The sequence below is a fragment of the Vigna unguiculata genome, chromosome 11 (genome assembly GCF_004118075.2).
Source record: "Vigna unguiculata cultivar IT97K-499-35 chromosome 11, ASM411807v1, whole genome shotgun sequence".
Taxonomy (NCBI): Eukaryota; Viridiplantae; Streptophyta; class Magnoliopsida; order Fabales; family Fabaceae; genus Vigna; species Vigna unguiculata.
In genome coordinates, this window is record NC_040289.1 from 37,685,800 (window position 1) to 37,708,512 (window position 22,713).

Consider the following 22,713-nt stretch of genomic DNA (forward strand, 5'->3'; position numbering starts at 1 on the left):
TTTCCGATGGAAAAAAAGAACCAAATCTTAAAGCAAAAAAACGCATCTTTTGATAACCCTTTTGAATATATCTCAAAATATTTTACTCTTCTTTCCATCATGATGAGGCTGGAGTGGAGAAGGCAAAAACGTTTCTGCTATAAACACAAGAAGTATTTAGCGGCACCGAATGACGAAGTAGCCTATGTGTCAACACCATCATCTTAATTAAAGCAACAACATTATTGTTCAATCAGCAGACAGAAAAAGTCTATGCACATAGTCCAAACTTGCACCTAACATAAACTTGCCGGAATTCTATCTTGAAGTTTCTATTTGGAAGAGAAAGGTTTTCGTTGTCATAAAGGGCAACCCACGTGCTTATTAGACATTGGATTTTCTTTCTTTTCTTCCTTGGCTTGTTTCAATCTCCACATAAGGGGAGATAAGGGGCCACGAATTTCATAAAAGCTTGGGAGTTGTGAGATCTTATCTTTTTTAGATGATGTTTTTATACCACTAGAAGGTTTCAGCTGAAAGAAGTAAACAATGATCACAAGACGAGTTTGGTTTGATCTTGAAGAACAAATATGGTAGAAGAATATCGCAAGGAAAGAGGAAAGTCCATAATTTGTATATCGCATGCACTGAGTTAATGGATGAAGTACCTGGCTCCTTGGGCACCAGTGCTAGCTTCAGTCTGAGAATGGGCCAGACCATGTTCTCATCTGCTTCCCTTCTCTTCATGTCTTTTGGGGTTGAATTCTACAGCTACACAGCTTTCTGGTACCTTTTCTTTTTCCTTTTACCTGCACCACGCTTTGCTGTTATTCTAATCTCAAAGGGTAGTTGATGCTTGATTTTCTAAAATGATTTCTCCCTGACATTCTGCATGCAATGTTTTGGCTTCTCTTTCATTTTCTTCCTTATAAAATGTTCTCTTATATATGTTAAATATCCTGTTTCTGTTATTTGAACCACTTGAGCAGACATCATTAGTACAATCGAATTTGTTGATTCTTCTGTTAATCAACTGGTTTATTTTTGTGTTTACTGTCCATGTCCAAGCTATTTGGTGACAATTATGGGGTTGGTCATTCCATGGAGTTTCACATTGGCACTAGTAGATGGATATTCGGTTCTGCTCAAATGCCCCATTCGTCAACCAGGAATTCTGTTGATTATTGTTGTGGGAGATTGGGTATGTAGTTTATGATCCAGGTGCTATGTATATCAGTTGATGTAGATAGATAATGGCAACTATCTGTTGGTGACTTCAGTTCATTTGCTATAGGTACTATCAACCCTCACACTAGCAGCAGCTAGCTCAACAGCTAGTGTTGTGGATCTTCTGCTCAACACTCACGGCTCTTTTTGCCCTCCAAAGCTCTGCAGCAGGTACAGGATATCTGCAATTATGGCCTTCTTGTCATGGTTCCTATCTTTGGCATCTTCTCTATTTAACCTTTGGCTATTACCCTCTTTGTGATTCTCATTTATTTCTTCTGTAAAATAATTAGATCAGTCATTATTTGTTATGTAATTTCCTCTGTCATGTAAAATACCGGGTTCAGGATTTTGAATGATGTATATTTTTATAACTAAATGTTAAACTTTGCACAGGAGCAAAGTACACCTTGAGAAGTTGCAGTGATATACAGAACAAACAAACACAATAAACAGTTAAATTTGCGAAGTACAGCTTCATCCTGAACTGAAACCAGATCACAAATATGGTCTTTCTTCTTCATTTACTTTTATAAAAACACCTTTGTTGTTTCGGGGAATGATGCCATCTATATTAAGTTCGAGAAATTATTATGTGATTGTCAACTACTAAATGTTTATGTCTCGGCCAATCTTGAAACATCATATAAATGAAATTTTCAATTAAAGAAAAAAAGTAAATAACACATTCAATTATACAGAATATGGATATCGGTCAAAATTATAGTGGTCAGTTTTTGGCAAACTGATTATCGATAGAAAACCGCCATTAAGAATGGAGCCTGAGCACAAAAACAGATCAGGATATAGTTCTTTCATTGATGGCCTCAGAACCTTACAAGAAAATCATTTGCACTGGATGAGGCAAACTACAAAAATTATTGTTCATTTAGCTCTGTATCTCATTTTGGAGCATTTCTTTCCTCAAAGCTCTTGCCATTTCTTCGTTTCCCTGTCGAATGTATCCATCAACAAAAGCATCATATACTTCAGATTTCGGTTGGAAACCTTTTCCTACCATCTCTGCCTGAAGCTTCAATGCTTCTTCCATTCTCCCCTCAAAACACAGTCCCTTAATCAACACCTCATAACTCTTTTCACTTGGAATCAAATCAAATTTACTAACTGCGCGCTTCACAAACTCCACAGCTTCCTCAACCCTACCCTTATCACAAAGCAACCTAACCACCATGTCAAGGGTGGAAGCATCAGGCCTTAAATCCCTCCTAGACATATCCTCATAAACCAGAACAGCTGAATCAACATCCCCAGCACTGAAATATCCCTTCACAAGATGCTCATAAGTTGAAGCAGTGGCCTCAACACTGGCCAATTCCATCTCCCTGAAAAACTCTTCAGCCCTAACAACATCTCCAATCTTGCAAAACCCACCAATAATAGTATTATAACTAACAACATCAGGCTCCATTTTCTCCTTTCTCATTTCTTCCCACAACTTTTCTGCATGCCCCATCCTCCCTTCCTCACAAAAAGCAGCCATCAACACACTGTAGCTATAAGCATTGGGTTTACAGTTACTTCTCATTTCATGCCAAAGTTCCTCCATCCTTTCCACCAAACCATCTTGGTAACAGCACAGCATCAACTCATTGTAAGTATGAACGTTGGGTGTGACTCTTAAACCCCTTCTCGAAATTTCATTTTTTTCCTCATCCAACCGAAAGAACTCGCGGTAAATTGCATACCCTGCATCCACCCCTCGACTTCTACAAACCCCAGTAATCAAAGAATTCAAGGTGCTAACTTTAGGGCTAATCCCGCGAGAGAGCAACATTCTAACGATCTCAACCGAAGGGTCAACCTTTCTGGAATCCAAACACGCCTTGATCAACAAATCGAAGACGAAGGGAGCGGAGCCAGAATCCCGATAGGTCTTAACGAGGGTTTCGAAAAGGTTCAATGGCGGCGAGGCAAAACGACAATTTAGGTCGTCGGTTTGGTCGGAATCGCGAATTGTCGTTCGGATGAGGTTGTAAGCGTGTGAGGAGAGGCGCGCACGCGCAAGGAGGTGGATGATGGAAGCGTAAGAGGCGAGGTTGTGGTGGCAGAGGGATTTGGATTTGGTCCAGAGGAAGAACCGTAGGGCGAGTTGGGGTTTGTTCTTGAGGTGGAGGGTAATTTGGGAAAACTCACGGGGCTCTATGCCGTTGGGGCACGCCGATCGCAGATTGCTCCACCGTGACTTTGAACGGTGATTGATAAGGATTGTAACCACGTCTGTTACTAAACTCGGGGAATCATGGTTTGAACAAGAAGATGAAAATAACAGAGCCCATGCTTTGGGTCTCAGTGTTTGCGAAAACTGTTCAAGGACTTGAATCGCCATTCACTTCTCTGGTCTGGAAAATCGTTTTCCATAAATCTAAAAAGAAATCGTTTTTATCATCGTTATTTTATTTGGGGAAAAAGTAAAACTACCATATGGATCCAGTAGAGGCATTCAATGCAACAAGTAACAAATTTATTGAATGGGCAATGATTGGAATAAGAAAAGGATCAATAAACTAAGCTTTATTATGGAGGCAAGTAGAAAACTTTCTTTACCAGCAGCAAAAAAAATCAATAATTACTACCAGTTTGTTGTGAATATCTTATGTTCTAATGGGAATCAAATTTCCCTTATTAAACATGGATGAGTAACCAAAAGCAGATGCTTTGACCAAAAAGCTGAAGAAAAACACTAAGCAGCACTATTCTTTTATCTTAAATTGCTTAGGCTTCGGACTTTTTTCTTCTAATTTTGTGAAGTGTTGATACTTTTTCTTATCGGTTTCCAAAGGTGGTTTAGTTTGAAAGGCTTAGAGAGGGAAGTTGGAAGGAATAGTTTCATAGTTGACAAGGACCAAAACATAGATCAGCATCAATAACAGAGGCCAGAAAGAGAATGATATTAAGCTTTCACTTTAGATGAAGATCACGCTAGTACCATTGCTGTAGCAGAATTGAACGGAGAAAGTTACCAACCAAATAACTAAAGATTCCAGATGTTTGTTTCGGAGGTAAAAGAAACAAAAAGGAAAATGGTCAAAAAATTAAAGGATAGAAAAAGGATCAAAGTAGGATTTCGTCATTATTGTTCAACTGGGTTGGTTAATTCTTCTAGAATTTGTTCCTCAAGAACTAAGAAGCAATACAGTTGAAAAAAGGGTATGTGGCATAAGTTATTCTCTACCACTGAAACATCTATCACATTGTAACACGTTCCAATCACTGTGCAGCTTCCAATAAACGCCTTTATGAATTGGTGATGGTAATGCTTTGCTAAGAAAATCCCATAACCTCATACTCCAACTTGTCATGTACTATAGATATTAAAGTATAAGAACTATACCAGAATCAGTTCCTCAAAATTGCATCATGATGGGTCATTAGCATTCTTGGTGAAGACACAAATGGATAACACTTTAAATCAGGCATAATTTCTTTCCTGGCTATAACCGAGTGGACTCAAAAGATTAGAAGGTTCGAAACTACTAATAATTATGGAAAGGCATTTATTCCCTTGTTCCATTATTTTTTGTTTCATAACTTCAATCAGGAAGAAGCCTGCGTGCCCGTGATTCTCAATCATCCTTAGCTTTCACCTAAACAAATCCAATTATATATATCCAAAACAAAGCCTCTGATTCTTTGCGTACGTTGAAAACACAGACCAAACTTCAATGAATACGAAGTTATCTGAACCACCTCATTCAGACACTAAACTATTGCCAATTCATTCCATTGCAACCCAATTCGGTAGATGCTAAAAATTCTTATTCTGTAATGTACTGAAAAAAAAAGTCCCTAGATTGCAATATTATCTTCATGTTTTAGAGAAGTTATAAAACACACTGATTCTATTTTGTACTTGATCTGCATACTGAACATGATAACCAATTAGCAATGAACCAGTTGACATTGAAAATTATGCAGAAACCATAACAAGTTAGACTGTGAACTAAAGTATATAAATGATAATCATAAAAATAAAAACTGGTATATATTCTGTGGTGGGCACAGCACAATATGCCTTATGTCTAGCTCTTTTCCTTCCCGTTGACGTGGTGATTCCAATGAAGTCTCTATTTAACACCATCACCACCATCTTCGGAGGAGGCATAATTCCTTTTCAATTGCTTCTGCAATAAGCCAAATTCAACCCAAAACTCAAAAGAAAACCACGATCTCTGAAATGTCTTCAATTACCCCTCATGCAACAGAAATCCACACCACTCGCCCCCTCCCATATAAATACCCTTAATGTCAAAACCACTTGGCATTTTCATCACATCGAAGCCTCATATATGCGATATTTCATACACAACAAACGATGAAATACAGTGAGATATCCCATTTCAGCCACCCACAACACAAGCTGAGATTTGAGTATTCAGAATTCCCCTTCAAATGTGATGGGTGCAAGGAAGTAGGCATAGGATCGCGTTACAAATGCTCCATCTGTGACTTCGACCTTCACATGCACTGTGCCATGATAACCTCCCCCACTTTGTTCCACCCTTTCTACACCAAATGCACCTTCCAGTTCATGGCCAAACCTCCAGGTGACACACCCCGTTACTGCAACGCATGCGAGAAGGACGTGAGTGGGTTCGTGTACCACTGCAAAGCATGCGGCTTCGACCTCCACCCTTGTTGCGCGAAGCTACCCATGGTCCTTGATGATGGCGAAGTGAAGCTTTACCTGTACAGAAAAGTTAGCTCACCCTGTCACCGTTGTGGCAGAAAAGGGCGTAGCTGGAGTTACAGGTCGAAGTGCAAGAACTACAATCTGCACGTGGCGTGTGTTAGAGAGATGTTGGTGGAGAATTGGTACGAGGTGTATGTCGGACGCTGCAAAGGAAGGAATGTGGATGGCAACATTCCTAGTCTGAGGAACACACTCTACACTCCTCATAGCAGTAGGAGGAGTAAAGGGAAGTTGAAGAAGTGCTGTGAAATTGCTGGTTTCGCTGTTCAGATTGTCATATCGGCTGTGTTGGGAGATCCAACGGCTCTCATTGCCGGCATTGTCGGCTCCTTCATGTCAAGGGCTTGATGGCCACCACAGGGAACATGGAACATAGTTTGTCACTTTAATAACTTCTTTTAAGGTTGTAAACTTCACTTCACTACTTTAAATTTGTTGTGGTTCTGATGCTGGTCTTGATCTGAATTCTATCTGTTTCTAACTATCTTATCAGTTCTCACATTTCAACTCATTTTGAGCGTGTGACATAAATTTTATATCAAGTTTAAATTAGGGTTAAATATGTTTTGGTTCCTTTAATTTTCGGTAAATTTTGAAATTAGTTCATTTTCAAATTTTAGATCAATTTAGTCTTCTATATCTCGAAATACGTGAATTTAATTCTTTTAATTAAATTTTGTTAAATTTATTTGATATTTCAAGCGCGTTTCATAATAGTATTTGACTTAACATTAAAGAAAAAATGTGTTAAATAGTATAAACAACTCAAATACAATCCTAAAATGCGTGTGAAACATCAAATAAATCTAACAAAATTTGATTAAAATGATTAAATTCACATATTTAGAAAGATGAATGACTAAATTGGTCTAAAGTTTCAAAATAAACTAGTTACAAAATTTCCTAAAAATTAAGGAATTAAAAACATATTTAACCCTTAAATCAAAACACCAAGATCTAATTTTCTTTTTCAAAAACATCGAAATGGTACCAGTTTTAAAAGAATTATAAAAATGATAAGTAGCACCTACATAGAACGACTTGATTATGAAAGATTCGTGTGAATGACACGACTTTTAAGTCATTAAAGTGAAATCATGTCAAACACATTTGTTTCTCCTTTATTGTTTTCTTGTACGTAGTTCTATAATTTTTAAAATAAATATTTTATTTTTTAAAGTTGATTTGTAGATTATCTATTTTAAAAATATTTTAGGACAATTTCTTCAAAATTTTGGAATGTAATTTTCATACAGGCTTTTTAGAATGCGCAATGAAATATATTTTTCTAAATAGATTTTGTAATATACATAGTATTTTTCAGGACTAACTTACTGGATATAAGAAATACAGTGCGAAAGAGAAAGTCCAATTGGAAAGCTGTTGGGCCGATATGTGATGCTTTGGACTTGAATGAACCCACTTCCACAAGTTGGGCTTTTATTATTTATACTCCCCTTCCTTTTTCTTTTAAAACCCAAAAATATTCTGTTGTCTTTTCTAAAATTCTAAATGCTATTCTTGACACTTCATGTTGGTTGTCCCCTTAATCCTTTCCACCAATTTTCTGTACTTTTTCAACACTTTAGGGCACAAATTTTACTTGGAATGTTTTCCTTGCAATTTGTTAAAATTAGTTATTGTTTTAATCTATTTTTTATCAATTATTGATTTTATGCACACAGAAAAACATATGTCCCTTTTTCTTTCTTTTTAGAGATTAATTTTATAGTTATTTTATCGTGAAGAAAAATATATTTAAGTTTATTTATAAGTAATAAACAAAATAATATTTTATTTTAAAATTATCAAATTGGAAAACATTTGTTAGAAGTGAAAATGTTGTAGTTTCGCCTTTTCTTTAAAGAAAAAAAATAAACATATATTATAGATTTCATTAATTCGTAAAAAATATTTTAATTAAAAAAATCATATTACTTTTATTTTTTAAAAATAAAAATAAAAAACATTTATTTCAAAGTGATGCTTTATTTAAATTAAAGAAAGAGTTGTTTGAGAAAGTAAAAAGAAATGAATAAAAAGTTTATAAATAATTTGATATGAAAACATATTTTTTAATATTAATATAATTAAAAAATAATTTATAATATAATTACAGATAAATTTAATTTAATTTAATTTATATGTTATTTTAATTGTTTATTTTACTGAATAGAATAAGAATATATTATATTAAATTAATAATCAATTATCATGTTAAAATATAATCCAATACGTGAGACATATTGAAATAAATTATATGTTAATGTTTTGTTTAGATCGAAAAGAAGGTGAAAAAGAAAAATAAAGTAGAAAGTTTATAAAAGTGTATAGATTAATTTAATTTAACTTTTGTTTTAATTATTCATTTTATTATAGTAAAAAATGTAAGTAATGATAATAAATTATGTGAAATGCATCATTATTTATGTCTTGTTTAGCATGTAATTCTTCAACAAATGAATGATCTCTATATTGTATTAAAAGTTTAAATCTTGAAATTATTTTTATTTTTGCCTGTTTAGATCCTCGATCTATGCAATTAATTTGTATTCTTTTTTTTTTCCTATCTTTCCGCGTTTGTGAAGAAACACGCTGTAAATAATTTCAAATATTCCAGTCTGTGTTCATATCTTCTTGAAATGTCGCATTAGTACTGAAACCGAGTAACAACGACTCGTTGACTTTTCTTTTAAATCATTTTCAATTTCGTCTACGAATACTATTCAATACAAATTCTTTTCATATATATTTTAAGGTATAAAATAGTACCAAACAAATTTCATAACATTTATAATCTATCTGAATCAGTTTTGGTTCCATTAAAATATACTCACTACGAAAATATTTTTGCAGGAAGTTTGAAAAAAAATCATAAAAATATTGTTTAAATTTTTTGTGGGAAACGTTATTTCTTTTATAAAACAAGTTAAATATGGAAAACGCACTTATCCGATTTTAAATTCTCAAAAAAGTAAAAATGAAAAAAAAAATACTATACTAAAAGTGAGAAGTTTATGTGGTTTACTTCTCTTTTAAATTTTATTTATATAAAACATAAGTTTCAATGATGTAATTTTTTTATTTATATTTTTCTTGATGAATAGGAAAATTAGAACAGCTTCAGAAAGCAGAAAATAAGTGCTTTTATATGCACTTCATTCTTTCTAAACCAATTATTTTTATAAAAAAAAACCAACAATGATATAATTACGGAATGAACATTACAATTATATATCTTAATCTATTATAAAAACTTTAATAATATTTTTTTCATAATCAAGCAATTCATTTAAATATAGATAACTATATAACAGTAAATTTTAAATGACTTATTGAAATCAATTATAACTTAAATTGTTCTATTGATTTTTTTTTTCATTAACTTATTGTTTGATTGGTTATTGTAACATCCAAAAACTTTTCGAGCTAAATTATTTATTTAATTTATTATTTACTCATATATATGTATGTCTGTGTGTGTAGTTTATTACTTAATATTAGGTGTGTATATTTAATTAGTCTATTTATCTGTATAAAATTAAATAGTCTTTTCATGAATTCTGAACTTAATTATTTATCTATATATTGATTGATATTTAAATGGCTTTATATGTTGTGTGAAACAAGTTAATTAATGATTGATGAAGATGATACAAATATAGAAGAAAAGAGAGAGAGAGGAATAAAGGAGTGATGAGTATATGGAAAAAAAGTGGAAACAGTAATGGGAAAAAGATGATTTATGATAGAAAAGAGGCTCCAACCCATGCAAAGATAGGAGGAGTCATGTGAAAACAAAATACGTATCATCACAGAAAATTCAGTGATGCTTCCAACCACACACACGCACACACAATCCAAGACTTCAAACTCGACATGCTTTTCTTTTTTTCATGTCATTTTCACCACTCTCATCCGTTCATTCATCTTTCTCATCTGCAACCAATATATCATTACCAATAATAGGACTAACTTTTTCTATTATCTCAGTTATTTTATAAAACACTAACTCATCAATGCAACCAGAACACAAATCTTTCAACCTAAACAACCACTTTAACTAATTTCAAACCATAAAGAACAAGTTCTCAAGCACATTTTATTATAATTAATTACTCCTTCGTACGTAAGTACTGCAGTTTTTACCTAAACTTTTGTCTGCAAACTAAAACCAGAATAAAAAAAGATTTACTTTTTACCTCCAATCTGATATTCTTTTTCTCCTGTCGTTTTTGAACCATAAAAAAATGATGTTAAAGCCATGATTAGTTTCCCTTGACGACATGTGGAAAACGGGACCATAACCTTTGAGGACAAAAGCACTTACGCACGACATAACAACTGTGCATAGGTTTCGTTATCCGCACAGTAGAAAAGGAAGCAACGAAGAAGCATGTTCAAGACTAATATATAACCTTCCTATCAGTTTCCGTGCTTTTCTTGCATTACTTTTCATATTATAAATACTAATCCAACAATCATGTGTCTCATTCATTCAACCTATATTTTACTTCTCTTTTTCCTCTTCTTTGCTTATAAATACCTCCACCAACTCTCCCAATTCCCTCACAAAAAAACTAGTATTCACAACTTTCATTCATTCTCATCATAATCTCATCTCTCGGTTTCTAACACAGAAGAACGAAGAACAGCATGGGAATCTGCACATCTACTGAATACTCGGTGAAAGGTGGAAAGCTGAGTTGGCAATCGACGGTGAACATAGTGAGCATAGATGGGAGGTTGGAGCAACTGAAGGAGCCGGTTAAGGCATGGCATGTCTTGTCGGAGAACCCAAACTGTTACATATGCTGCTCAGAAACCATGTATGTCGGATCGCCAATGCTCGCTGTGCCTCCAACTCAAGATCTTCAATTGGGTCTCATATACTTCATTGTGCCACTTTCCAAATCCCGTGTTCCACTCTCTCTTCAGGACTTGGGGGCACTTGCCATCAAGGCTAATGCAGCTATAGCTGCAGCTGGAACTGGAACTGGAACTGCAACTACTGCTACAACACCTAACTACCCAATCTTAAAACGTAATCCACAAAAGAAATTCCGCACGCATCCTATTCTTTCAAACGTTTCTCTGGGGTATTCCCATTAGGTTTTGGAAATTGCGTGTGTGATATCTTCACACGTGTTGTGAAATCTGTGGATTGATCTGCTGGATGATGATGGTGTGGTGAAGTCAAGAGACAAGCTCGGTCTATGGATCTATATACACATATATGTATGCTTAAGCCACCATATATTGCAGATTTTTGAAGTTCTGCAGAAACTTTCATGAAAAACAACGAAGAATTACATATGGTGAAGGGAATTAAGGTGACAAAGACCAGATTATCGATCAATTCCTACTCTGGAGTACGCATGTGAAATGGACGAGACTTCAGAATTATAAGCCAAAAAATGAAATGTGTATGCTAGAACTATGCTAGCTGATAAACATTTGTGTCAAATATTCACTTCAATTTTTTTAGCTATTGGTTTATATGTCTGTACAGAAGCTTTTGAGATAATTGAATGTTGTGCTTTAGCACTTTGCAAATGATCATGATTTTTGTCTTGCAAGAAAGTAAACTCGTTCGTGTCATTATTTATGAACCATACATATAATATTCGAATTAATGGAAGAAATATTCGTGTTGGATTCTTTTCCTCACTCAATCATCAAAAATAATCTTGATGTGTATGTTAGGTATGTATACATATGACATAAGCGATTCCGTCACATATAGATTTAAAATTTGACTAGGGACAATGTACATTTTCATAAACTTCATTCTATTCAAAGTAGAAGTAGAGATTGAAAACCAGTCAGCAGAAGAACTATGTTCCAAATTTTGTGAACCTAGATGGTTATTAATTGGTCAAGGTCTTCGATTCAAGATATATACATATAAATTATGATCTCACAATTGGGTTGAATCGAAGAATATCCATATATATGAAATTGTATATATCATGATAAATATTATAAACAGATTCGACAAGCAGAAGAGACAGAGAGAGAAGCACAAACATGCATCGACAAATGGGTACACATCACATGCTTATATGCTTGTGTTTATGCTTCTGCATCTTCTCAAATGCTTCCCCTGCTGTTCAGACTTGAGTCTGTGCATGTATGTATGCACATTGCTTCAGTGGATCCCACTGAAGGGTTTCAGACCATTGTTTGTTTTCTCTGAATGAATGATGAGATGAGAGAGAGGACTTTATTTTCTATTTGGGAACTTGTTATATTGGGTGCACTTCCTCATGAACTAGGGTTTTTATTTAATTTTTTTCAGGTGTGTTGTTTCGTACATGTGCACTTAATTGAGATCACACTATTCTAAAGTGATGCTTTAATACACTTTTTTTTTTATTTAACAATAAAGTTAGTTAAATATTTTGTTTATTTAGTCTCTGTAACATTAGTGGATACTGTTTATATTTTGGTACTTTTAGGTCTTATGATCTGATTTTGTTGTGAGTTTCCTAAAAAAAAAAAATCTTAGTTTATATACAGTACTTGGTAATGATCTATAATATTATGATGATGTAACATTTTATTTCTCCAGTCATTTTTCACATATCAAATTCAATCATAAAGACTTTAAATAAAAATAATAATAATAATAAACATTAAAATTAAAATTGCTGAATTAGAACATTTAAAAGATATCAAATTCAACATTTTTTGCAATAAAATGATATATCTTTCTTTACACGTGAGTTCTATTTCTAGAAGAAAGGAAGAAGGATACAGAGATATAATGTGTCTACAAAAATCTTGACATGGTGGGACACCCGTACATGTGATAGGTTAAATAAAAAGAGAAATAAAGGAAAAAATGAAAGTGATTCAATTAAAACGAAATAAGAGAAAATTAGAACAAAAGTTTATATATTAACGTTGGTTTTTTTTTTTTTAAGAAAGAAAAATAAACCTTTTTTTGCTTCCTCTCTCTTCTCTTATTTTCACTCTGCCAAAAACAGAATCCATGTGCAGTTTACACAGTTCCCAGTTCAGAATACCGACTTCTTAGAAGTGAGGATCAACTTGCTTGTTATGATTACTGTTCCTCTGTTTTGGGTTGGGAACAGATATGAAGAAACATCATGCACAAAAACAAGGCTATTATCAGTGCAAGTTACATTGGTAAACCACAATCCTTCATAGAGCCACAACAAAAAAATGTAACAAAGCCACAAATAGCTATAATTCTATAATTCATTCAGTCACCTGCAGTTATAGAACTGTTACATTAATACCAGAAGACACTTCCTTTCTACTTAGCAACTTCTAAATAGCTGCATTACATAAAAAACATTTCTTTCACACAAAAGAAAAGCACCAACACTGAACAATTTTACTATTACAAACAGGGGAAAAGTATAGCTCCGCATCAATTTTATTCAGTTTCAGAGGGATGGAATGAAAAGCTTCAGGTGAGGAATTTTTTGTCTAAGCGGAGGGTGGTTTCATTTCAGATTTAATGGCATCCACCAGCTGATCATAAGCTTCTCCCCATGCATTCTTCATCTCCGGTGACCACATTTCAGGCACAGCTTCTTTTATGGTCTCCAAAAGTGCAAACTTTGTCACCTTAACAAAACCAGAGACAATATAATCAGATAGCAGCAAATATAGTTTTCAATCTATAAATCGATGCTTCCTCATTAACAATGTTTAATTAGTCAATCATACTTATAATGAAAGTTTATTGTATTGTATTGTATTATATACCTCAAAATGTTCGTTTGCAACGCCAGTTCTGAGATGGGTAGCACCTAGTTTTTTCAAGGTTGATTCTCTGACAGTGACTTTACCAGCTTTCCGCAGTTGAACTGCTGAATCACAGGTCTACAATAACAAAAACAAAGTGAAGTGATACCAAGAAACATGGCTTGTATAATAGAGTAATAGTTTAGTGTTAATTTAATTTTAGCTTACCATTACAAAGACAGAGGTTGCATGGGGCTTGAGCTTGGGGTTTTGCTCCAAAGGAACGGTTGAATCTCTCAAGAACGAGAACAGTTTCTGAGCTGATGGAGCAATCTCAAATATTCTACCAAGTTTGAAGCCATATCAGTTGAGTTGTTTAATGGTTTGAGAAAGAGATAAAGTTAAAACATAAGCAAGAAGAGGGTTTGAGAAAGTTGAAGAAGCTTACTTCAAGAAAAACTTGAGACCCAACTCCCCAGAATTCTTCTTCATCACGTTCCATGATTTCACCACCAGAGCTTCTTGCTCTTCCGTGAAACATTTTCCCATGGAGTTCATGTTGTCGGGTATATGCTAAGGTATTTGTTTAGGATTGTGATTGCAGTGGAAGTTGATGATGTTGTGGAATGGTTTGGTAAAGTTTTTATAGTGGAATTCATTGGCCTTTCACTGCAACGTTGAGTCATTCCCAATGCATGTGGGTACCTTGCCACTCAAGTTTTCTTAGTCCGTTTACTTTCCAGAATGGTAAAATATATCCAAAAAAACATGGTTTCTGGATCATGTGTGATTAGATTTGGTTCATGCCACCTTTTGTTGTATATCCAAAGGTATGTACAGTTCCAAAGTGGCATACTAGGAGCACAAAAACCAGGGGCTGCTTCATGGTTTTGGTCAGTCAACATGGTCGTGGAGTTTAATTTGAACTTCAATTGGTTTGGTTGAACATACCCTACGTAAGCCATGATGAGATCAAATCAAATTATTCTATGCTTTGATATGCTTCATTATATTTTTATCTCTTTCCTCTTATGATCATATTATTAACTTTTGTGTTTTCTTTTGACAACTAGACCAAAAGATGAAGAGTACAACATCAACTACGGTTTCTTTTTTTCTTCTGCAATTATGGCGGCGCATTCTGGTTGATTAATTTATTCTCGGGAGACCAGACAGCACACAACTGATATAATTGAGTTCTTCTATGTAATTTTATATTTACCACATGCTTCTGAGTGAACAAACTGATTTATTAGCTCAAAGTTTATAACTTAGAATTTATCAACTAGTTTTATTATTCAGGAACAAGTCTAAAAGTTAGTTTTTGTCAAAACTTAAGATACACCAGCAGAGTACAATAAAAAAGTAAAGAAAAGAAATACTTAAACCAGATAATTATTTAATTTAAAATATATATATATATATATATATATATATATTACAAAATAAAAAATGTTGATTGGAAAAACTTAAATTTGTTTAAGTCTTGTTTATAATTGTAAAGAGTGGACTACAATTTAAGTGTTGGGTTTGGAAAATTGATTTTGAATAAAATTATGGGTTAATTTTGTTTTTTTTTTCCTAAACTATTGCCCAATTTGGATTTTAGTTTCTCTTTCAAATTTTTACTTAATTAGGTCTCTCCTTTTGAAACTCATGATTTAGTTCTTCATAAGCAACGACGTTAGTGTTTTTTTTTACATGACATGCAGAGTGTCGTGTCATCACTCCATTCTAAGTCACGTTCACGGTTAGACTTCTCAAGTGTTGAGTAAGTAATTAGACTTATTAATTTTATGTACAATATCAACATATATAACATGAAGAATTTGTTGAAGCTCCTATGTTTGACTATGCTCCATAATTTTGCATTCAAACAATGGAGTGGTGCTTAGGAATTTCGCTAGCTTTCTCAAGTTCGTATTGGGGAAGATAGGTAATTTGTCTTTGTGGGAATGGAGTGTGGGATTGCGGATCTAGGGTTTGGGCATTTAGGGTTTTTCATTGTTGTGAGATTGTGGTTGAATTATGTCATTAATTGGTAATTTAATTTGCAAATCAGTATTGTAGTGTGATGAAATCTGACAACAAAGGATTTGGTTCTATGCTGAGGAACATTGGTTCTAGAATGTCGCAAACATGTGGGGTCGTCTTTAGAATTAGCATCAAAAGTTTGTGGGTGTGGGGAAAGATTGTTGTTGCTCAAAGCAACTACTTTGAAGAATAAAGGAAGATTATTATAGAGATGTGTAGAAATTGGACAGTAAGTCAAAAAATGCATTAGTTTTATCAAGTATGATTTGTTGTCATAATGGTTTCTAATTTTTATTGCAGAGACCAATTCACATTGTAATTACTTTGAGTGGGTTGATGAAGGTGAAACTGAAATTGAAGTTAATGTAGAAACAGAAACTGGAGAAGATGAAGTTTGTTTTGAAAATGGAAAAGTTGTATTGGAGTTGATAAAGAAGAATGATAAGTTGAAGAGGAAATTATAGTAAGAGAGAAAAGTTGGGAAAATTATGCTAATTTTGTTTGTTGTATTATGGGCATCAACAATTTTGTTTTTTGTTATGTTTTGTTAATGATTAATTGTAATTAGTATTGTAATATTGTAAGTGCAAAGTAATATGCTACTTTTGTATGTTACTTATTCCTAGAATATGTTGTTAGTGATGTTATGTTATGTGAAATAAGCATTTGAAAAATGTTGTTGTAGTTCATGATTTCACATGGCCTTTTGTAATTTTATAAGTAATGGAAATTGAATAAAGTAAAAGAGCTAATCAATAATATGAGTTACCTTCATTGGGAATTGAATAAAGTAGTTAAACAAAATGAGGTAATTAGTCATTTTTGTTATAGCCTTGAATGCAATACAAAAATTATGCATCATACAAGTGGTCCATTATAAGCTTGAATGTAATACAATATTTTGCATCATACAAGTGGTCCATGACACAAAAGTGGTCCACCATAAATCTACCCACTACTAATATGTTCCATAAGTGGGTGACAAAAGTGCATACATATTCCAAAAAATGTTTAGATTTAAATAAAACCAACTAAAACGACAACTAATCCATCAAATATCACATTGGTTGTCCAGAGGGTGTATTAGTACTAGCTTGAGACCCTAAAACTTGTGTAGTCATGCTTCTTGTGCGTCTTCTTGGTGTTATGGGTGCTTCGTTACTGGGTGCAACCATGGGTGTGTATCTCTCACTTTCATATCTAGCCTTTTTCGAGGTTTAGGTATGACACTTCCAAGATATGTATTTAGTTTTTCTATTAGTGTTGCAAATCTACTTATGATGTATGATCTAATTCATTCCATCACAGTAATGATTGGTTTGTCTCAAGCCAGTAAAATTGAACTATTGGATTATTATCATACAAGTTATTCATCAACACATCACACTTAAGATAACTATTAAATGCATGTTTACACCAATATTTTTTGTGAATTGCAACTAACCAATTATTCTTCAACTCACCCATTTTTTCTCCACTCCTAATAGAATGTTGCATTTATAGCCCCATCATAAGGTCTCTTATCATTGCCCCTCCACTAAATTTCTTCTTGTAATTTCCACCCTATCCAAAATATCAGCAAACACAATCATAAGTCCTTGCAAAGAATATAAGTACTCTGTTCAAATATGATCATGAAATGACTCTATAAAAAATAATTTGGTATTAAGTTCAAGTATAATTTACCTTTTGTTGATCTGAAATGAAAATCCAATGATGACTTTGAAATGTCCCTAATATCACTCAGCAAATGTGAGAAACCATCTACACGTCTCTTTACATTCGTTTTCCACAACAGCAAAAGCTTGTGGAAAGTATCAGTTATCAGGGTCTCTACCCACTACAACCAATAACTAACCACCATAAGATGTCTTTAGATGACAACCGTCAACACTAATGAAGGGTCTGCAACCAACCAAGAACTCCTCCTTACAACCATCTAAGCACATGTAAAAACACCAAAACCTTGGTTCCAAAGTGGTTCGAGGTTGATTGATCTTAATCTTGAATGTTTCAACATTAACTCTAACAAATTCAACAACATAATCATGTAGGCGAGCATATTGCCATTGTCCATCTCTCACCATAGTCTATCTCCTATCATCACTCAATAGTATGAGTCTGTTGTACAAGCTTTCTTTGGAACCCTTCCACCAAATGTTCACATCACCACAATATTTGAACTCTTTAACTATTCTCAATGCTTCAAAGTATAACCATCAATTGGATCAATTCCTTTAACTACATGCATTCCCCATCAATGTATTTCACTCCCCTCTTCTTTTTGAACTTACCCATATGATGAAAAGCGACGTCGAACGCCATTTTGAACCCTACATTTTAAATTAACACTCAAATAAAACAAACTCAAACAATCATAAGCCTAAACGTACTCAACAAACAAACAAACATTGCAAAAAACAAAATGAATCTACAAACTAACCTTACTTGCAGAAATTGTGAATTCCTAAATCAAACCATGTGTTTGAATGTGTTCTTCGTTCTCAAAATTCCTTTTTGCTGCTTTTGTTAATCTTCGAACATCAAATTCCCTTCGTCAAAAGTGCAATGCGATTCTCCTTTCAATATCAAAACGCAATCACCTTCAACACTCTATGAAATTTCCCAAATCCCATTACAAACAATCCTAATTTTAGATAACACTTCTAAAATATAAATACAACCTCTCATAATTTATTTTCCACGTGGGAAGTCTAATGGTGAACGTGGCTTAAAACATGATGATGACATGGCACTTCGTTTGTCACGAAAAAAAAAAAGACTTAGGTCATTGGTCATGAAGGATTAAATCCTTGAGTTTTAAAAGGGATACGAACCAAATTAGATCAAAGTTTAAAAGAACAACCAAAATTATTTAATAATTTAGGAACTAAAAACATAATAATTAACCCTAAAATTACTGTAGTAAACATTAATTTTGAAGTAAATTAATCTTTCTTTAAATTTTTCATAAATAATTGTTGTTAACCCTACTTTTTTTATGCATGAGTAGAAAGTTATGTTTTTAAGATTTTTCTTCAATAAACCAAAATACAAGATTCATGAGAAATATTAAAACTCAATATAACATTTTATTTCATAAAAAACTATCTTAAATCATTTTAACTTAAAATTTGGTTCTAGACTAGTCAATTTCTTAATTTTAAGAAAACATATAAATATTTATCTAAAGTTATTTTGTATATGTATGTATATAAGTTTTTCATGCTACATGAGTATTTTAAATCGGAACAGAGATAAAATATGTTTTATTAACAACAAATTTTAATAATAAAAAATATTAGTCACTATAGTGATCAATTTAAAAATTAATTATAATTTTTATTACTAACAAATCTTATTCACTACAATTAATTATTTCTGAAATAAGTACAAATATATTTATTATTTATACTTTTTAAATGTGAAAACAATTAGTTTTTAGTTTTGTAATTTTTTTCCTTTCTCAATCCACCTTTTATATACATACGAAACAAATATATATATATATATATATATATATATATATATATATATATATATATATATATATATTATTATTTTAGTATTTAGTGTTGTAAGTTTTATCTCTCTCTACCCACCTTTTTCTTAGACTCTTCAAATTGATTGTTTGATTTATTCTATTTTATATCCACAAAATCTAGACACTTTTTTTTATAATTATGTTCAAAAAGTCTTTTATTAATTTCAAAGTATTATAACCTTTATAATTAGAAAGGAAATAAACGTCTGAAATAATGTTAAGGAGTATCGTAAATTGATTTTTTCACCCCTTATATATTTTATTAGATCGTGAAATTTTCAACAAATAATTTTAAATTCAAATATTTATTTTTTTATAATTTAAAAAATATTTTTTAATTTTATGAACTTTATTTTATTAAAATTTTCAAAATCATTTAATGTTTTTATTGTTATAAAATTTTATAGTAATATTGTATATAATTCCTTCCCTTTTATTTAAGTTACATTATCATTTTTCTAAATATTTTAAATTAAATATATTCTTTTGATTTCAAGTATTTTATAATAAATTTTTTAAATTTTTTTAATAAATATTAATTAATTAATATTAAAACATAATTAAATACAAATTTAGATTATAACAAAAGTTTTATATTTATTGAATATTAGAACAGGAAATTGATTTTTACTTAGAACCCGTCTTCTTGCCATCCCGGGTTATCAATTTCTTATTTTTCATACAGTTTCTTTTTTATTTATTAGTTTTCACTTTGTAAGTATTAAGATCCCATTGCCAGTGTAATTGCAGAGACCCCCTTCCCCTGTCTCCAATAAAACCAGAATCTCAACAAAAATTATCTTCTCTGTTCTCCCATATAAACATACAGATCCTAAACATATGCAATCCCTCACAACAAAATATAAATATATGTGTTTTCACATGAAAATTGATTTTTTACTATTAAATTTTGATAATTTTTTCTTATAATTTTAGGTAATATTTTTTATCTGATTTATTATTTTTTTATTTTCAATATTTTTAAACCATTTAATAGAAGATATATTATATTATAAGAAAAAATTATTAAAATTTAATAATCAAAATATAATGATTTTTTTAAATATATAATAATTTGTGATTTTGTAATCTGTGATCCTGATTTGCGGCCACAATTGTTGAGATATTAGTAATCATTTATTTGACCCAAATTGTTCCGACTTACATCACATTCAAATACAGGATTTTGAAAAAGATACATTATTTTCTCATACAAAGGAGACCCAAACACCACCTTATTAAAAATCTTATTCAATGAGAGAGAAAGGAAGTAGAGTCTAAGAAGATGGCTTCATTTCAGAGATGATGGCATCTGCTAGCTGATCATGAGCTTCTGCCCATGCATTCTCCATCGCCGGTGACCACATTTCAGGCACTGCTTCTTTTACGGTCTCCAACAGAGCCAATTTTGTTACCTTAAACAAAACAAAACAAAAACAATGAAACTCTATACATAAAGAGAAACCAAAAGTTATGCAACATTCACATACCTCAAAATGTTCAGCTATAACTCCAGCTTTAAAATGAGAAGCACCCAATTTTTTCAAGCTTGATTCCCTCACAGTGACTTTCCCAGCTTTTCTCAGTTGAGCAGCTGAGTCACATGTCTGCAATAACAAAAACAAACGAAAATTAATATATCAATATCCCGTATCTAAATTTCGACTGCTAAGTGATGTGAGACTATTAGATATTCCAGAAGAAAAACTTAGAGTCATGTGTGGTAGTGTTGTTAATTTGTTGTGAGAAATGAAGTGATGATAAAGGTGAAAAGAATGAAGTTATAGAATTACCATGACAAAGACAGAAATGGCATGGGGCTTGAGCTTGGGGTTTTCCTCCAAAGGAACGTTAGAATCTCTCAAGAATGAGAACAGGTTCTTAGCTGGAGGAGCAATCTCCAATATCCTAAACGTTAAATTCAAATCATGATAAGTTTAATTGTTGAAAAACATGCAGGATGTTGTATTTATTAGCATGAAAAAGTTGAAGAAATTGATGAAGCTTACTTTTTGAAAAACTTGACACTGAGTTCTCCAGAATTCTTCTTCATTGCTTCCCATGATTTGAGCACAAGAGCTTCTTGCTCCTCTGTGAAAACTTTTGCATCCATGTTTGCATAAGAATGTGATATGATAGAAGTGGTTGGTGTTGTGGGTTGCTTTTATAGCCTGGTTCCTTCAAGATGAGGTTGCCCCTTCAATGCAATGGGTAGGCATTTGTCTGGCACGTTCTCTCATTCTGATCTTTTCAAGAAAATTAAAGTATCAATTAAAAAATTAAAAATAATCATCAATTTTTTTTTTAAAGAGGAGTATTAGATATGAGTCTATATTAATAACTAGTATTTGTACTCCCCACACGGATAGGATTTTTAAGAAGTGTAATATACTTATTATATTAATTTAAGTTTATAAAAATATAATTACAATTTAATGTAATATTTTATTTTATAAAATTAAATAATAATATTTGTATTATTTTATAATGAGAATATATTTAAGATATTTATATATATTTTTGATAAAATATATGGTATATAAATTTTTTAAATATATTATTTCATTTAATGATTGTATTGTATAAACACATTTTAAATATGTTATTTCATTTAATGATTGTATTGTATAAACACATATTTATATTATGTATTAAATAGTGTATGGATAAACTTGTCGCGTATATTAAAAGACTTGTCTAGTCAATAAATACACATATTTGTCTAATGGGTATTGTCATATCATAGTATAGATACAATTGTCTAGTGTGTATTAATAAACTCATTTAATCAATGTATAAACAAACTTATCTAATGTATATGGCTAGACTCATCTAATTTGTATATGGACAAAGTGGTATAATGTGTGTTGTTACTCATCTAATCAGTGTATGGACAAATTCATCTAATGAATGTATGAACAAGTTCGTCTAATATGTATTCCTAAATTTGTCTAATTAATTAAGGATAAACTTGTATGTTGTATATTGTTATTGTTAGACTTGTCTAACCAGTGTATTGACAAACTTGTCTAATGTTTGTTAATAGACTTATCTAATTATTGTATGGAAAAACTATTTTAGTATGTATTAGATCCATCTGATCAATGTATAGACAAATCTGTCTACTCTATATTTGATAAAAGTGCATCAGATGAAGTGCTTTAGACATATGGTGTAAATGTATTATGCATTGTTTGATAAGTTCATATAATATGACGAACTCAAACTTATATTGTTTGATCAGTTCATTTTGTATTGTTTGATTAACCTAGTAGCGAGTCTTCTAATAAGTTATAAATTCATTATATACTATATCATCTAATCGATATAAGTGGAAACTTGAGCATTGTTTCATTTGATCAATATGTCTAGTTTGTATGGTCTGATAATTGAAATCATGTCTAAACTCGAATCATTATTAATATAAGTATTGATTCGTCTGATAATTCCAACTTGTATCATCCTATCTTTTGTCATTTGATTAATGAATCAATAA

General features: G+C 32.0%; 6 protein-coding genes across 7 annotated transcripts; 3 read left to right on the forward strand and 3 right to left on the reverse strand.

Moving 5' to 3' along the window:
* The first annotated feature begins 90 nt into the window (after window positions 1-90).
* Window positions 91-1,833, forward strand: LOC114170566 (CASP-like protein 5C1). 2 transcript variants are annotated; one of them, XM_028056071.1, is made up of 4 exons: window positions 91-765; window positions 1,048-1,180; window positions 1,274-1,377; window positions 1,603-1,833. In XM_028056071.1, the coding sequence occupies exons 1-4, from the start codon at window positions 635-637 to the stop codon at window positions 1,631-1,633; spliced, it is 399 nt and encodes a 132-aa protein (XP_027911872.1). In that variant the 5' UTR covers window positions 91-634; the 3' UTR covers window positions 1,634-1,833. The 2 variants fall into 2 exon arrangements, with proteins under 2 accessions (XP_027911872.1, XP_027911870.1); XM_028056069.1 differs by lacking the exon at window positions 1,603-1,833 and having other exon boundaries at window positions 1,274-1,595.
* Window positions 1,834-2,095: 262 nt separating this feature from the next.
* Window positions 2,096-3,553, reverse strand: LOC114170413 (pentatricopeptide repeat-containing protein At2g15980). Its single transcript, XM_028055890.1, has one exon. It carries the CDS (start codon window positions 3,551-3,553, stop codon window positions 2,096-2,098), a length of 1,458 nt encoding a protein of 485 aa, XP_027911691.1.
* Window positions 3,554-5,238: 1,685 nt separating this feature from the next.
* Window positions 5,239-6,466, forward strand: LOC114169120. Its single transcript, XM_028054152.1, has one exon. The coding sequence runs from the start codon at window positions 5,540-5,542 to the stop codon at window positions 6,263-6,265; it is 726 nt and encodes a 241-aa protein (XP_027909953.1). The 5' UTR covers window positions 5,239-5,539; the 3' UTR covers window positions 6,266-6,466.
* Window positions 6,467-10,401: 3,935 nt separating this feature from the next.
* Window positions 10,402-11,496, forward strand: LOC114168565. Its single transcript, XM_028053440.1, has one exon. The coding sequence runs from the start codon at window positions 10,574-10,576 to the stop codon at window positions 11,027-11,029; it is 456 nt and encodes a 151-aa protein (XP_027909241.1). The 5' UTR covers window positions 10,402-10,573; the 3' UTR covers window positions 11,030-11,496.
* Window positions 11,497-13,109: 1,613 nt separating this feature from the next.
* On the reverse strand, window positions 13,110-14,365 carry LOC114169707 (non-symbiotic hemoglobin 1). The gene is made up of 4 exons (XM_028054974.1): window positions 14,088-14,365; window positions 13,868-13,982; window positions 13,661-13,777; window positions 13,110-13,519 (listed from the first exon to the last, which is right to left on the reverse strand). Exons 1-4 carry the CDS (start codon window positions 14,195-14,197, stop codon window positions 13,379-13,381), a joined length of 483 nt encoding a protein of 160 aa, XP_027910775.1. The 5' UTR covers window positions 14,198-14,365; the 3' UTR covers window positions 13,110-13,378.
* Window positions 14,366-20,335: 5,970 nt separating this feature from the next.
* LOC114169708 (non-symbiotic hemoglobin 1-like) lies at window positions 20,336-21,393 on the reverse strand. Its single transcript, XM_028054975.1, has 4 exons — window positions 21,227-21,393; window positions 21,011-21,125; window positions 20,708-20,824; window positions 20,336-20,632 (listed from the first exon to the last, which is right to left on the reverse strand). The coding sequence occupies exons 1-4, from the start codon at window positions 21,328-21,330 to the stop codon at window positions 20,495-20,497; spliced, it is 474 nt and encodes a 157-aa protein (XP_027910776.1). The 5' UTR covers window positions 21,331-21,393; the 3' UTR covers window positions 20,336-20,494.
* Window positions 21,394-22,713: the final 1,320 nt, after the last annotated feature.

What these genes read in the sequence shown, in the direction of transcription:
- LOC114170566 (XM_028056069.1), top strand. Translation starts at nt 635, where the DNA reads ATGGATGAAGTACCTGGCTCCTTGGGCACCAGTGCTAGCTTCAGTCTG. An exon ending in TACAGCTACACAGCTTTCTG is followed by an intron (nt 766 to 1,047) that starts GTACCTTTTCTT and finishes TCCATGTCCAAG; the next exon opens with CTATTTGGTGACAATTATGG. An exon ending in TTATTGTTGTGGGAGATTGG is followed by an intron (nt 1,181 to 1,273) that starts GTATGTAGTTTA and finishes CATTTGCTATAG; the next exon opens with GTACTATCAACCCTCACACT.
- LOC114168565 (XM_028053440.1), top strand. Translation starts at nt 10,574, where the DNA reads ATGGGAATCTGCACATCTACTGAATACTCGGTGAAAGGTGGAAAGCTG.
- LOC114169708 (XM_028054975.1), bottom strand. Translation starts at nt 21,330, where the DNA reads ATGGATGCAAAAGTTTTCACAGAGGAGCAAGAAGCTCTTGTGCTCAAA. An exon ending in AGTGTCAAGTTTTTCAAAAA is followed by an intron (nt 21,126 to 21,226) that starts GTAAGCTTCATC and finishes TTTAACGTTTAG; the next exon opens with GATATTGGAGATTGCTCCTC. An exon ending in CCATTTCTGTCTTTGTCATG is followed by an intron (nt 20,825 to 21,010) that starts GTAATTCTATAA and finishes TTGTTATTGCAG; the next exon opens with ACATGTGACTCAGCTGCTCA.
- LOC114170413 (XM_028055890.1), bottom strand. Translation starts at nt 3,553, where the DNA reads ATGGCGATTCAAGTCCTTGAACAGTTTTCGCAAACACTGAGACCCAAA.
- LOC114169707 (XM_028054974.1), bottom strand. Translation starts at nt 14,197, where the DNA reads ATGAACTCCATGGGAAAATGTTTCACGGAAGAGCAAGAAGCTCTGGTG. An exon ending in GGTCTCAAGTTTTTCTTGAA is followed by an intron (nt 13,983 to 14,087) that starts GTAAGCTTCTTC and finishes CAAACTTGGTAG; the next exon opens with AATATTTGAGATTGCTCCAT. An exon ending in CAACCTCTGTCTTTGTAATG is followed by an intron (nt 13,778 to 13,867) that starts GTAAGCTAAAAT and finishes TTGTTATTGTAG; the next exon opens with ACCTGTGATTCAGCAGTTCA.
- LOC114169120 (XM_028054152.1), top strand. Translation starts at nt 5,540, where the DNA reads ATGAAATACAGTGAGATATCCCATTTCAGCCACCCACAACACAAGCTG.